The 13,098-nt window shown below is 36.4% G+C and overlaps 1 protein-coding gene across 4 annotated transcripts in view; it reads right to left on the bottom strand.

Annotated features, from left to right (window-relative positions):
- The window catches only part of VTI1A (vesicle transport through interaction with t-SNAREs 1A), a 277,258-nt gene that overhangs the window by 251,904 nt on the left and 12,256 nt on the right, over positions 1-13,098 (bottom strand). For all 4 annotated transcript variants that reach the window (XM_062000777.1, XM_062000775.1, XM_062000778.1 and 1 more), the window contains exon 3: positions 12,060-12,170. In XM_062000777.1, coding sequence (XP_061856761.1) covers positions 12,060-12,170 — 111 coding nt within the window. The remainder of the gene's footprint in view (positions 1-12,059; positions 12,171-13,098) is intronic.

Below are 13,098 nucleotides of genomic sequence, written 5' to 3'. Positions count from 1 at the left end.
AAAGGTTAAATTGTGGGGTTGACATTTGCATTTGTTACGTTGTCAACGTTTCCTGCCTATCAGCCTATGTACAAACAATATCTAAAGATGTCATCTACATATTTATACCAAAGGAGTTTATGAACAAGACCTGTCAGTATATTTTAACACCTTTCAAAAACGTCAGCTTTCATCAGGTATAAACACAACATGTTTAATTTATTAGTTTGGTTTAATATAAAAAGTTGACAATCATATGTCACCATAACTATTGATAAGGTAAATAAGGACTACAGGAAAACGTCAGAAAGTTATTAAAATATTTCTCAGCTTCCTGAGTCAAATTGGTTTTATTGGCTTTTCTCTGTCAACAAGTACATCACATATTTTTCTTCATATGGCTATTTTTGAAGTGATGTGTCCAACAGTGAAGTTTACAGCTAGACCTTAATTCTTGGAGAATCTGAATTCCATTTTGACTGTTCTGGGCAGGGGAAAGGGCTTTGTATAACATTAAAGAAAAAAACAAACCCACAAACACACGAATTTGCTCACCTACATTTAACCACACACCAAGGATCTCTTCTGATATAAAACATTCTAAGATTGTATAAGAGTTAAAATAGAAGGCACAATAAACTTTGAATACAACTCTATAGTTCAGCAAAGAATATATTTGTTTCCACTTTATACAGAAGGTTCTTGATTCAATTCCCTCAAGAGGATTGCTACTATCAAAGGTCTACCTTCTTTGTTTATAATGTTAGGAGGACAACTTATCCTCACTTCTTTTTGTATGTAAAAAAAAAACAGTTTCCCCCCAAAATTTTCCCCAAAAAATATAAAAGGGCAGCACAGCATAATTTCAAGAATTTCCTCCCCTGCAGCTACACAGCAAAACACCTGATCAGGGAGTCTTTCCAGCCACACTGCAATAACTTGCTCTATAGGGAACAAAAAAATACTTTATCTGAAAATTTATCTGAATGCAAGGATAAACTCTATTGTATTGATTAGTTCAAACACTCTTGCCCAAGACAAACACTGGCCAAATTACAGCCAATTGCTCAGACTGTTCACTGACAGCATCACGCCTTCCTGCAAGACAGTTCACTTCAGCAAGCCCTGCTCTACACCTGAGCATAAGACATGGAGAAGAACTTTATTATTATACGAATTAAACAAACTGATACTAGGATAGCATCAGGGATAGGATAGTGATTCCTAGAATACACCAGAAATGCTGAATGTACCCTCAAAGACCTGACCTGGGTTTCCTGTTGCTCAGATAACAGGAATTTTACTAATTCATGTCACTTTTGCATTAAAATCACAACTGTAGTGAGTACAGTTGGGGACCTAGATATGGAACATTGTAAGCATCAGTCATTAATGCTTTATTAATATCATAAATTTAACGCTGAAGACCTTGAAAGTGCATTGGATATGATGAAAAATCAGAGGCTTTGCTTTCTGTCCAAATGATAAGCAGGTAAAAGAACTGAAACATGACCCACTGTCAGTGATCTTTACATACCAATCCAACTCAATAGACAATTTCCAAAAATAAGTCATCCAAATTTAATAATAATCGATTTCAGGCTACAGAAGCATTCACCCTGTTTTTCCTTTGTTTGAAATATAATATGAGAAAGGAAATGGAAATTTCTAAAGGGCCCAAATCTTGTACAAAGCAAGGAAGGACCTCAAAAGATAGTCTTGCTCCAAAAGGATACACTTCACTACATTAGAATCTGTAGCATCTTGGGGGTTTTCCACTATTGTTTCTACATGTTTACAGGTTTTATTGCAGAATAGATTTAGCCTGGCTCTCAGTCCAAAGCTTTGAACCATGTTGAACTGAAGATGTTTTGGTCTAAGAATTGGACTAAATCTGTTCTGTAATAAACATCATCACTTCAACATGGTTCAAAGCTCTTAGAAACACCAGTCTTTGGTTCAGACCCTGATTTCTGTGTTTGGTGTACATCTAAAATGGAGTTTCTAGTTCATTTTCCTCAAAAAGCAATCCTATTCAACCTCATATACAGTGAAGAAAATTGGGAGATTCACTTCAAAAATCACAGTACTGCCAAACCAAACACCATCACTGTACATGAAATCCCAGGCATGAGAAAGGACCTCAGCTAAGACTTTTTTTAAAACATACGAATAGCTTGCAAACTGCTCCTCTATTATGAGACAAGGGAACTCAGCAGAGAACCTTAGAAACAGAATACTTTTCAGGTACAAACTAAAAGTGAAAACTTTTCAAGTTTGCCCCAGAAAGAGAAGCAGAAAAAGAAAAGTGAAAATGGAAGGAGGGAGAGAAGAAAATTTCCCTTATGCTCATTCTAAAATTCATGCATTTTAAACCAAGAACTCTGTAGGGCAAAAGTGCTGAGCCACCAATCTGCATTGCAGAATACTGGACATGTAGGTCATGAATGGAAAAAGGGGACCTTAATAACACGTTTGAAACTGACTCCAAGTGTCCGTCAGAAGAAAAAAACAGCCCAGGTGCCTTCAACTGAAATAAAGATCTAACAGGAGAACGACATGACAGAAGGTAAGAAAAAGACAAAAGGAGCACTAAGAGCTTAAAAAGCCTGAGAAAGCAATTCAGGTTAGCAACCCCTAACTTAATCCTGACCTTTCTGTAACTTTTTACCTTGATTTAGTTGCCTGAACTAACTTTGTGGGAAGCTTACAAAACTGAACCAGAGTCTGATTTCTCCTGAAGACCAACCAGGCAGAAACATGAAATCACATGGTCACTTAGGGGTATTAATAACACTGAATTACACAGCAATACCAAAACACAGTCATTACAAGTCAAATGGGGTGTTTAATTACAAAAAATCAAACACACAGAACTATATTTAAGACCCCATTTCAGCATTATTAGTATTACTCTCAACCGTATTAATCCTAGATAAAATCCTTCTCAGCCTCTTTTTAAGAATGATAGAAATTATAACAGCTGAAAACCTGTGGTTTCAAAGATAGCTGCTAACGGAACAATATTAAACTACCCCCTATTTCTTAAACAAATAAACCAAAAATAATCACAAGAAACATGTCAACATAACAACTCAGTTCATTCCATAGTTCTGTTTAGTCAGTGCTCACTATCACAGTGCCAAAGAGTTGTACTCATAGTTGAGAAACTCTTTTGGACTAAGCACTCCAAAAATAGGGATCCCTGTGTCAAAATATTTGCAGTTACGTGTCCCAAAATACCAGCCACCATTAAGTACAGTTACTTTTCAAATTTTGAAATAAGAGAATTTGCTTTGATTTTAATGCCACTGTTCTCTCTTAAATCAAACATTAAATACCATTTTTTTTCCTGGTTCGTGATGCACTTTAGCAAAAGTTACAGTTCAGTTTAATAATGGCTTGAAGTCTCCTACTCACAAATCAATGGAAAGGAAGGTGCTATCTTCATAATGCAGGAGCATTTGCTATCTAAGGTCAAAGACAAGACCCATCAAACACAAAACAAGCCTTTTCCTTGACTTGCCAGCATTTACATTTGAGCACTTAGTGAACAGGTACAAAGTCTACAATTGGTGTTTTACAAAAGCCTACCTGTTTCCATGACCAGAAGAGTAAGTTGGCAAACACTACTTTTAGTCATTCCAGTATTAGCTTCTCAGCAAATTAAAAAACAAAACACCACCACCCCCCAGCAACAAACTAAGGACTTTTAGAAAGTTTTAAGGATCGAGAAAGTAATAAAAATGTCACTCAATGGGAAGCACACAGAGCCCACACTCTCAATTTATTTCTCTTTATAACCAGGCACCAGCAGATTTTTTTTTTTTCATTGAACTCATCAGAAATGGTTAAATGTTACTATAGCAGGAAAAATTACTCTGTTCTACTGCTGATCACAGAAGCCACCCTCTATATTCCTTTCTACTATCTGTTTTTTATAGTTCTGCTTTAATTTGCGATGACTAGCTCTTTTAGAAGTGAAACCTCTCTACTACCTATTAAATATTGGAAAAGGCTTATTTTCCTAGCAGGGCATCCTAAAGGCAGTTTATAAAAAGCAATGAAAAAAATAAGGGAGGTGCTGTATTTAATCCACTTATTATAAATGTATACAAGCATTACACAGTCAAACGTACAACTCACGGATCCTTCAGCTTTGGCAGGGATTTTCCTCCCCAACTGAGTAAGAAGAGCAAGTTTAAATAGATTTTGTGGCTGAGAACACTTTTTGTTGTGGTTTCTACAGAAGCTTTAAGGGAAGCTGACTGTACTTGGGACTGACTACTACTAAACGATTGCAGAATACAAATAAAAAGTTACCAAACAAAAGAACAGAGACATTCACACTTTTTCCATATGCTTCACATAGTAAAGAACATTACAAGGAGGGAGGGAAATTATTCTAAGACGCTTCCAGCTGCATTTTCTTGCTTTATATTCCTTCCTCACTCTTAAACCAGAAATACGACAACTCCACTGCTGAAAAGGTCTATCTCCTCTTACCTATGGCAGCAACTACAGCCTGCTACTCTACAGCCAAGGTTTTCTGAAAGAAACAAGGTAATACTATTTGTACTAGCAGAATATAATGAATGTTATTATTTGTAATGTTTGACAGCTATGTGACAAGCAGACATACAAGATATTCCTTTATGCAAAGAGATTTTTTTACTCTAATATTTGCCTACGGTGCAATTGGAATTTCAACAAGTGTTTAATATGTAATGATGACATAAAAAGTTCCCCTTGAACCCGGATTGAGAAAATATCAAGATAAAGCACAAAGCTCTTGAATCAGCAGAAACATCTACTTTTAACAGCAGTGCTTTTCAAGATTCATTTAATGAAAGCAACAGAATCCAGAAAACCAACAAACAAACAAACAAAAAGCCATTAACTACTCATTTGCCAAACTAATTTTTGACGTGGGGCAGTTACTCAATCACCAATAAAAAGTTCACCATTTACCAGATGGCAACTTCACCATAAAGGAAAGCTATTTTTGATCATGGCAATTAGTCTCCTCATGTTTCAAACACTAAATTCTATCTTCACATTAATTTTTAAAACTATGTGGCTTTAACTTAAAATAAACTGTACATCAAAAGAATGGAAAATAAACAGCCAGGAACACAATTTGACGAATTGGATTTATTTAGTTTATTTAGCTAAACAGGGTCCATTGGATCTCTTTAATAGGCTGACAGTTGCACTGGGCTGGTTAATAAAACATTCAACACAGTATCTTCAGCCAATATAGAAATGCAAATCCCACCAGAAATATTTTATTCATGAAACAGTAATTTCAGTTACTACCAAAGCAAAAAAAAAAAAAAGAAAAGAAAAAAAAGAAAAGAAACAGGAATTAAAAAAGAGGAGGGGGGGAAAGGAAAAAAAGGCTTTCATTGCAAACACACAGTGCCATCTAGTGTCACTCCCTCAGCAAACAACGAAGACATCTGAAAAGAGCTGTAATTAATCATTGCAATGTCAAACCAGTACCTTCTCCATATTTTTTTTGTTTTATCCATAGCACACGTCTCTCCCTATTGTGCAATTAAACAGAAATGAGCCTCACTCTATCTGGAAAAAAAATAGTAATTACACACTATCAGACTTGAGAGTGCAGCTCTAGTCTGAAAAGTAAGTATGTTAAAATGATGGGGTGTTTTGGTCAGTTTGTCTGCTGTTTTTGCTTGAAGTCTTTATGTTTCTAACTTGTAATAAGAACCAAATCAAACCTCTACTTAGATGAGCACAAGTGAGTAATACAACAAAGTGAGAGTGAGATACCCTCTTTTCTGCCCACATCTATGTTCCAAGCATAGAACCTTCATTACTGTTGCTATGAAAAGCAGGACAATGACAGCTTGCTGATTTTTGCGTGACAGGTAGAGGAGTCTCACCTGACTGAAATAAGAAATCACTGAGAAGGTAGGGAGCATTAAAGCCATCCTCCTGTCCTCCCAAAACCAGCATTCACCTCATGTATATGAAGTCACATCACTCATCAACTGGCTGTAAGCCATTTTGAGCAGACATTGCTTCTACTAGCTCTAGGAAGAACAGATCTAATTCTACTACTTTAAGAAGTACAAGTTTCAATAGAGGAACAAATTACATAGTAAATAGAGAAATGACAGTTTTCTACCTGAGAAAGATTGATGAGGGCTGGTATCCAGATGTATCTAAAGACTTCCAGGTGAGAAAGCATGTTTATTAAAAAAGCAGAGCTGATGTCAGGCTGAATTTCCATCACATGCCTTAAAACGCAATCCACAGAAAGATTTCTCCCTGCCATAGACTACTTTTTAGCTTATTTCATACAGAAATATTTTGTTTGTAAAGGAAGAAACGAAAAAAAAAAGAGGCATGAATGCTTACAGTGCACTGTAAGAGTCACTATGCCTTTCATTCATAGCCCCCAGCCATAGACAAGAATTATTAGTCTCACCAAATCACTTCCTGAAAGCACCTTTATTTGTAATCACTCAGCCAAGTCTAGTGCTCCCCAAACTGGTTTTTCTTAAAATCATGTGCATTACCTCCACCGTAACAGTCACTGACTTGCTGAAGGACCAACAAACGGCATGCCACGAAACTCACCACTCTTATCCCTACGTGTTAACAGATGAGCAACATCTCTGGAGAGAGACACACATGATTTCCTATGAGTATCAAGGTGATGTCAGCTGAGAGAAGAATCTAGTTAAGCAATTAATTTTATTGACATTAAAAATTTGCTGCTTGGTTGCCCTTATCCAGGATATGTCTTCACACATTGTGTTATGAGCTGCATCTTAGTGGTCAAACACGGGAGGATTCTTTGTAAGCGATACCTACATTACTGTAAAACCCAGAAGGTAAGGTGTGTTTCACTGGCCTAGCCTCTCAGGAATCTCACTTAAGACGATCATAACCCCTTAGGTTAATTACAAATTAAGCATGTTAACTCCCTTCTTTCACACTTCCCTCTAAGGAAAAGCATAAATTTCCTTCTTTCTCCATACTTCCACACAAGGACATTAAAAAATTCCTAAGAATTTTTTCTTAAGAAATTAGGGCGAGTTTTCTACAGGGAATCTAAATTACATATATGACCTTTTAATCTTTCAACAAACACTCAGTTTAGGCCTTGAATGTCACAAATAATAATAATTTTTAAAAGAACAGACAAAAGAACATTGTTTCCTATAGCACCTTCCCCAATGTCCAATGCCTCCACCTTCTTCCATCACAAATCCACTAAGGTGGAGACACAAGTGAAAACAAATCTGAAGAGAATGTGGAATTTGCCTCTATAGAAAAGAAGCTGGCCTAATATTCAGCAGCAGCCAAGCAAATACCATATCAGATGTTATTAGAAAAGGAACAGAGAATAAAACAAACAGTGCCTCTGAATACAGCAGTTTGAGTACAGTGCAGAGGACTGATTACTTGTTTCAAGAAGGTTACAGTAGCTATACAAATAGCACAGGGAAGGAACTTTTGTTCACAAAATACTTCCTCAGCATTGGATTGTCAGAGTACATGGTCAGATATTTTTCTTTCTTCTGAAACTTAACCAGCTCAGCCTTGCGTGCATTAAAACAAATCCTCCACAGCCTTGTTCAAAGGAGCTGTACAACTCACAGAGCAAAAACTAATTTGATTTCAAAAGTTGCGAGGTTGTCAAAAAGATCAGGTTTTCACTACAGGTGCATACGTCTGCCTGTGCAGGGTGCACATGTACAAGTGACATGCATGCATGATGGCTTCCCTATTTTAAAGAATATCTTTGGAGTAGAACTATAAGTATATATACATTTGTCCCACACACAGTTTATGACTATGGAATTACAAAGCAATAATGCTTTGCTATACAAATCAAAATAATCCAACAGCAACAGTAGAGCCTCTAAACTTTTACCTCTAACTGGAAAGCTAGGGAAGACTCTGGACATAAAGATGCAGGCCACTACATTGTCACTTGAGAAATATTGTTCATTGTAGTTATAGCCATATGAGCATTTGTGTGGGTAAGGGTATCACTATATGCAAAAAGCAACCAGAATTTAACTGACACAGCTGTAGCAGTTGTTCAGGTGAGCTTCTGCACTCAGGTGGTACTTCACACACAAAAGAGCTAACTTTACCAAATGAAATTCCATTCCTTATCTCCTTAAATGTTTTTAAAGCTTAACAACATTTGCCATTTTAACAATGATCTTAGAACCTATAGGAGATATGAAATGTGAATATATATCTTCAGTATTGACTGAACTGAAACTATTGTTAAATGCCAAAAAGGTTTAAATGTTTAGTCAAGTTTTGTACAATTTATCTGTCTATATATCTATGACTTCACTCCCTCTGGGTTGTTTTTTTTTTCTTTTAAGTTGAAGGTCAGAATAACCAAAATCAGTACCAAGTCTGAGTCTTTAAAAGGAAGGAATGTTGGCTCTTGCATTGACAACAAACGCTACTTGTACAGTTTGCCTCTGTGCTGCCACAACAGAATAGGAACAGCTCCTATGCAACCTCCTTTATCTGATGGTTATTTTTCTTGTGGAATATACCCATCCTACTCCCACCACTGACTGTGTAGTAGTCATTTTTGTAACAGGAATTATTACTGTGCAATATGGTCTCACTGGAGTCTTGCTTTTCCCCCACCTACTTAAATTCTTTGTACTTCAGCTGTAACTTTTTCAGGAAAAAGTCTGCCTTTTTTCTTTTTTCCTTCCTTTTTATGGTGGGCTGACATTGAGCCAGTACATGGAACCCTAAGGGTGAATAAAAATGCAAGCAGATAACCATACATTTGCTGAGTTTACACAGATACAGTTTCACATGAACTGGAATAGATTTAGGTCAAAGTCTGTTTATAAGATCTGGAAAGCCTTTTACCACTGCCTAAAGATCACTGGCTACTTTCAGGTAACAATTAACATTAAAAAAAAATGAAAAAATAAATAGTATTTAGAGATCATGTACTTAAAAGGCTTAAACTTTTTTTTTTTTTTTGCATTCAGAATTTACATCATGCAGACAGTTACCACGGACATTCTACATCTGAAATCATCAAAACCAAATGTTCGTAAGCTTAAAAATCACATGATGGTGCATTGGTAGTTGCAGGAAAAAGAGCTGCTCATAGGAAGATTGTTTCAAATTTCAGGAACTCTTCAGTAGACCTTAATCAACCCAGCAAGCAGAAATACATGGTCTGCAACTCCACTTGGAGCCACAAGATAGAGCCATCACTACAGTCTCTGCAACACAGTAAGACTGGTCTGTGCAGGAGCACCAGAGCCACAGCAGGTTTGGGACTACAGATTTCCTAGCCTCATAGGAATTAAACACCACTCTAAATATGCAGTACTGGTATATACTAATGAAAATAAGACAAGAAAATCAAGACATACACCTGCAAGTTAAAAAAAGACAGCGTAAAGTTTAACAAATAATTTTATTCTGCTTTCATACATTTGTCACACGCAGTAAGCAAGTCTGAAACTTATCCTTTTGCAGTGTACAGATCTTTTTTGTAAAGAAATACCACTTTATGCTTGCCCTCATCTTCTTTTTCTCCCCAGGCATCTGTTCCCCAAGAAAGACTGCACAGTATTGAGGTAAGCATTAGAAACCACTACTGCACTAAGCTGAGGTGCAATGCATACTTTGTTAATTTTCCCCATCTGTATTCACAGTGCTATACAGACTGTGTACTTCTAATGACAAAATCAAGCTATTCTTTTTTTCATGACTGCTGTTCCCTTCCACGAGGGAGGCCCAAGATGGAGCAAGGTGGTGTTTTCTCCTCAGAAATGATTTAACATGGTTAGTGGGTTACCAACTACCTGTGTGCAACAAAGTGCATGAGGCAGATGTCATTGCCTCCACATCTCTGGACTGCAGGGCACTGACAATGAACTGTGAGCATGACTGAAGATAACAAGGATTAGTAATGACAGGAAACAAACCTCCTACTTGCAACTTGTTCCTATTTGATTACAAAGTTAAGATAAATAAGCGATGTTTGGAGTAACTTTAAAATACAGCTCATCTAAGCAGAAATCTGTACCTTGCAGAATATACTTCTGCCATAGTAAAGCACATAGAAAAAAAACCCCACTGTATATTCATGAAGATGCCACAGGACATTGTAAATAATATTAGATAGTGTTTTGTCATTATTACACATATTGCACATGATAAACTCAACTAGACATTACATGTCACAAATAAAACTTCATGTTGCCAAGATGCTATAAGGCATACAAATAACCACAAGATCAAACCCCATGTTCATTATGATGAGTATAAAACTACCAGTGCCAGTTCTGAAATAACTCCATGTTTGAGATATTAGGGTCAAAATAACATTCCCTTTCCTTCCTTCTCTTTCTGACCTCATAACTGATTCACTTTGTTACATAGTTTCCAACATGTTGCTATTTGACTGGAGAATAATCCAAAAAGATTCTCAAACCCTCATATACAAACTTAGAAAAATGATAGTAGAAACTAAAATTATGTAGAAAAATTAGTTGTAACAACACCATTTTTTATATAGCTGAGATTTTTTTTCCAAGTATAGCTGGTTTCTTCCTTTCAGTGCTTTGCTGCATCCTTCACTTCACTTTCTGCCATCCTTGGGTTTTGGGCTGTTGTTTTTCTCCCATTAGTACAATCTGTTCTCCTGTTTCTCATGTTGTTTTTGTTTCTTCACTCTGAGCGCAAACTTAGGTTCTTGCAATCACGTAACTCCTAGTGCTCTCATCTGCTCTTCCACACAATGCTCATTTCTCCTCTTCTATAAAGTGTTCAGTTCTGAACTCTCCCATTCCCTGTTATCTGGGAACACGGAAGTAACAATTCCCTCATCTGCCTACACAGAGACACAGGCCAACAACAAATCTACGCTGACAGTGAATTCTTCCACTTCTAAGAAGATAAACAGCATTCGTTACTGGTCTAGAAACTGCTCTTTCTTGGAAGCCTCTGTTTAGTCAGCAGAGCCATACGTACTTCCTACAGGGGAACAGCACAAGATTGTTTCAAAATTCTGATGCAAGTCTTGTCATCCTAATATTTCTCAAACTTTACAAAATTTTAACCATCTTGTAACTAGTGTATTTTTGTGCCAATCCTCAACTTGGCAGAACTACAGAGAAGTGACAGTCAGCTGAATTTCCTGACTGCAGGTACAAACATTGACTCCCCTTCCTTGAAGGAATAAACTGCTGCCAACAAGCCCAGAAAATTCAGTTCTCTAGAGAACAGAAAATCCTGCCACTAGTTACTTTTTTCTCCCTACCCTGGAGGAACTGAGCTTCTGCCAATTAACATAGCATTTTTCTACACTTTGCAATCCCTTTGAACTTACTTTTTCAAGATTTCAGAGGAAACAGTTTTGTCTCTATGTAAATCTATTCAGCACAAATCCTAGTCACAATAAAGGACTGATAACTGTAGCAGAAGCCCCTAGACAAGAGAATCTTGTTAGTTTGCATCCATTACTGGAAAAACGTAGTATTTATAACCAATTTGTACAAAAGCCAAGAAGAGTCTTAAGCGCAAAGCAAAAGAAATCACAGAGACTAAGAAATGAAGTACACATAAGAAAAACTACATTCAAAAAATTATATGGATTGGAGATTATATTGTTTTTCACGTTACTGCCCATGTTACTACAAGCTGGCTTAAACAAATCATTATTTTCCATTCAGAATATACTTATAATTTCAATATTGTTTTTATAGTCTACCAGTCATTCTTACAGAAACAGAACTCAAAGCTGACTACTTGCCTACAGCATGAAGACTCACAACATTTTACTGGCACAGAAATGGTTCTGACTCAGGGCAAAGGGACAGAAGGCTAGAAACTTGAATATTGGTATAAGACCATTACAAAAAGAAGAGCTTCTCTTCCCCAGTTTGGTTTTCACCTGTTCATAAATACAGCAAGATACACACAGAACTGATCCTCTCACAAGTCAAAAATACCTTCTCAGTTGCCTGAATAACTGCATTATTATATTTTTTAAATTGTCATACATTCCTTCTTTATGTAATATGTTAAGAACTCACAAAATCAGCTTCAAGTTTTCCCATTTCTTGTTTGTAGCTTCTCATTCGACTGCTGTACATTCCTCGGCTTTGAGGTGGGATCTCTCGAACTTCAAGTTCCATCTGCTCAAGCTAGTGAGTAAAAATAAAGAAGAAACATGTAAATCAAAAGGGTAATTAAAGCAAGGATGAATTTACCTAAATTGTTCACAAATAAAGAAATACTCCCCTTTTATCAAGAAAAATCTGGTTTATTCCATAATATATTAAAAATTTATCAAAACCATCAAACAAGTGACAAAATTAATATTATTAACACTTAGAAGTAACTAGTCTAGTCAGCCATTTTTGGATTTCAATTCCAGATGAACACATTTCATTACAAGAAAACAGTGAAACTGAAATTAACTAACTTCCTGCAAATGAGCACAGCTCAGAAGAAATCCTGTATCCATCTAGGCGTGTGATTTTGGAAACCTTTGGCTGAAAGAGGAACTTTATTTAATTTTACACACATGCACAGGTGTGTACATATATATATTTATACAGGTATATGTGTAGAGACATGCATGTGTGCACATATAAGCAAGTTTCAGGTTTTATTCAACATCAGCTTCTATGTTTCAAAAAATAATTCTTGTTCTTCTCTGAAGACATTCAAAACCAGCTGGATGAGTTCCTGTGTGACCAACTCTAGGTGGTCCTGCTCTGGCAGGGGGGGTTGGACTAGATGATCATTCGAGGTCTCTTCCAACCCTTAAGACTCTGTGATTCTTTTAAATTCTGCTTACTCAGCAGAAAGCCTGAACTGACTGTCTATACCTACAGGACAAATCAGTATGTAGGTATATTAAATAATTGAATTTTAAGGTTTAAAGACATTACCAATCAAGAACTTGTATACGGTTAAATGCATTAAAACATCAGAGAGATAACATATTTTTTAATGTAAGCTTTTTCTGTTTATTCTTGCCATGTAAAAATACTAAAAGGCATAAATATGGCAAGGAGGTATATGAAACCAAAAGTAATTATAAACCAAGGCTGAGCTGCCTGCTAA

The sequence above is a fragment of the Colius striatus genome, chromosome 8 (genome assembly GCF_028858725.1).
Source record: "Colius striatus isolate bColStr4 chromosome 8, bColStr4.1.hap1, whole genome shotgun sequence".
NCBI classification, from domain to species: domain Eukaryota; kingdom Metazoa; phylum Chordata; class Aves; order Coliiformes; family Coliidae; genus Colius; species Colius striatus.
This window is presented reverse-complemented; position numbering and strand designations above follow the sequence as displayed.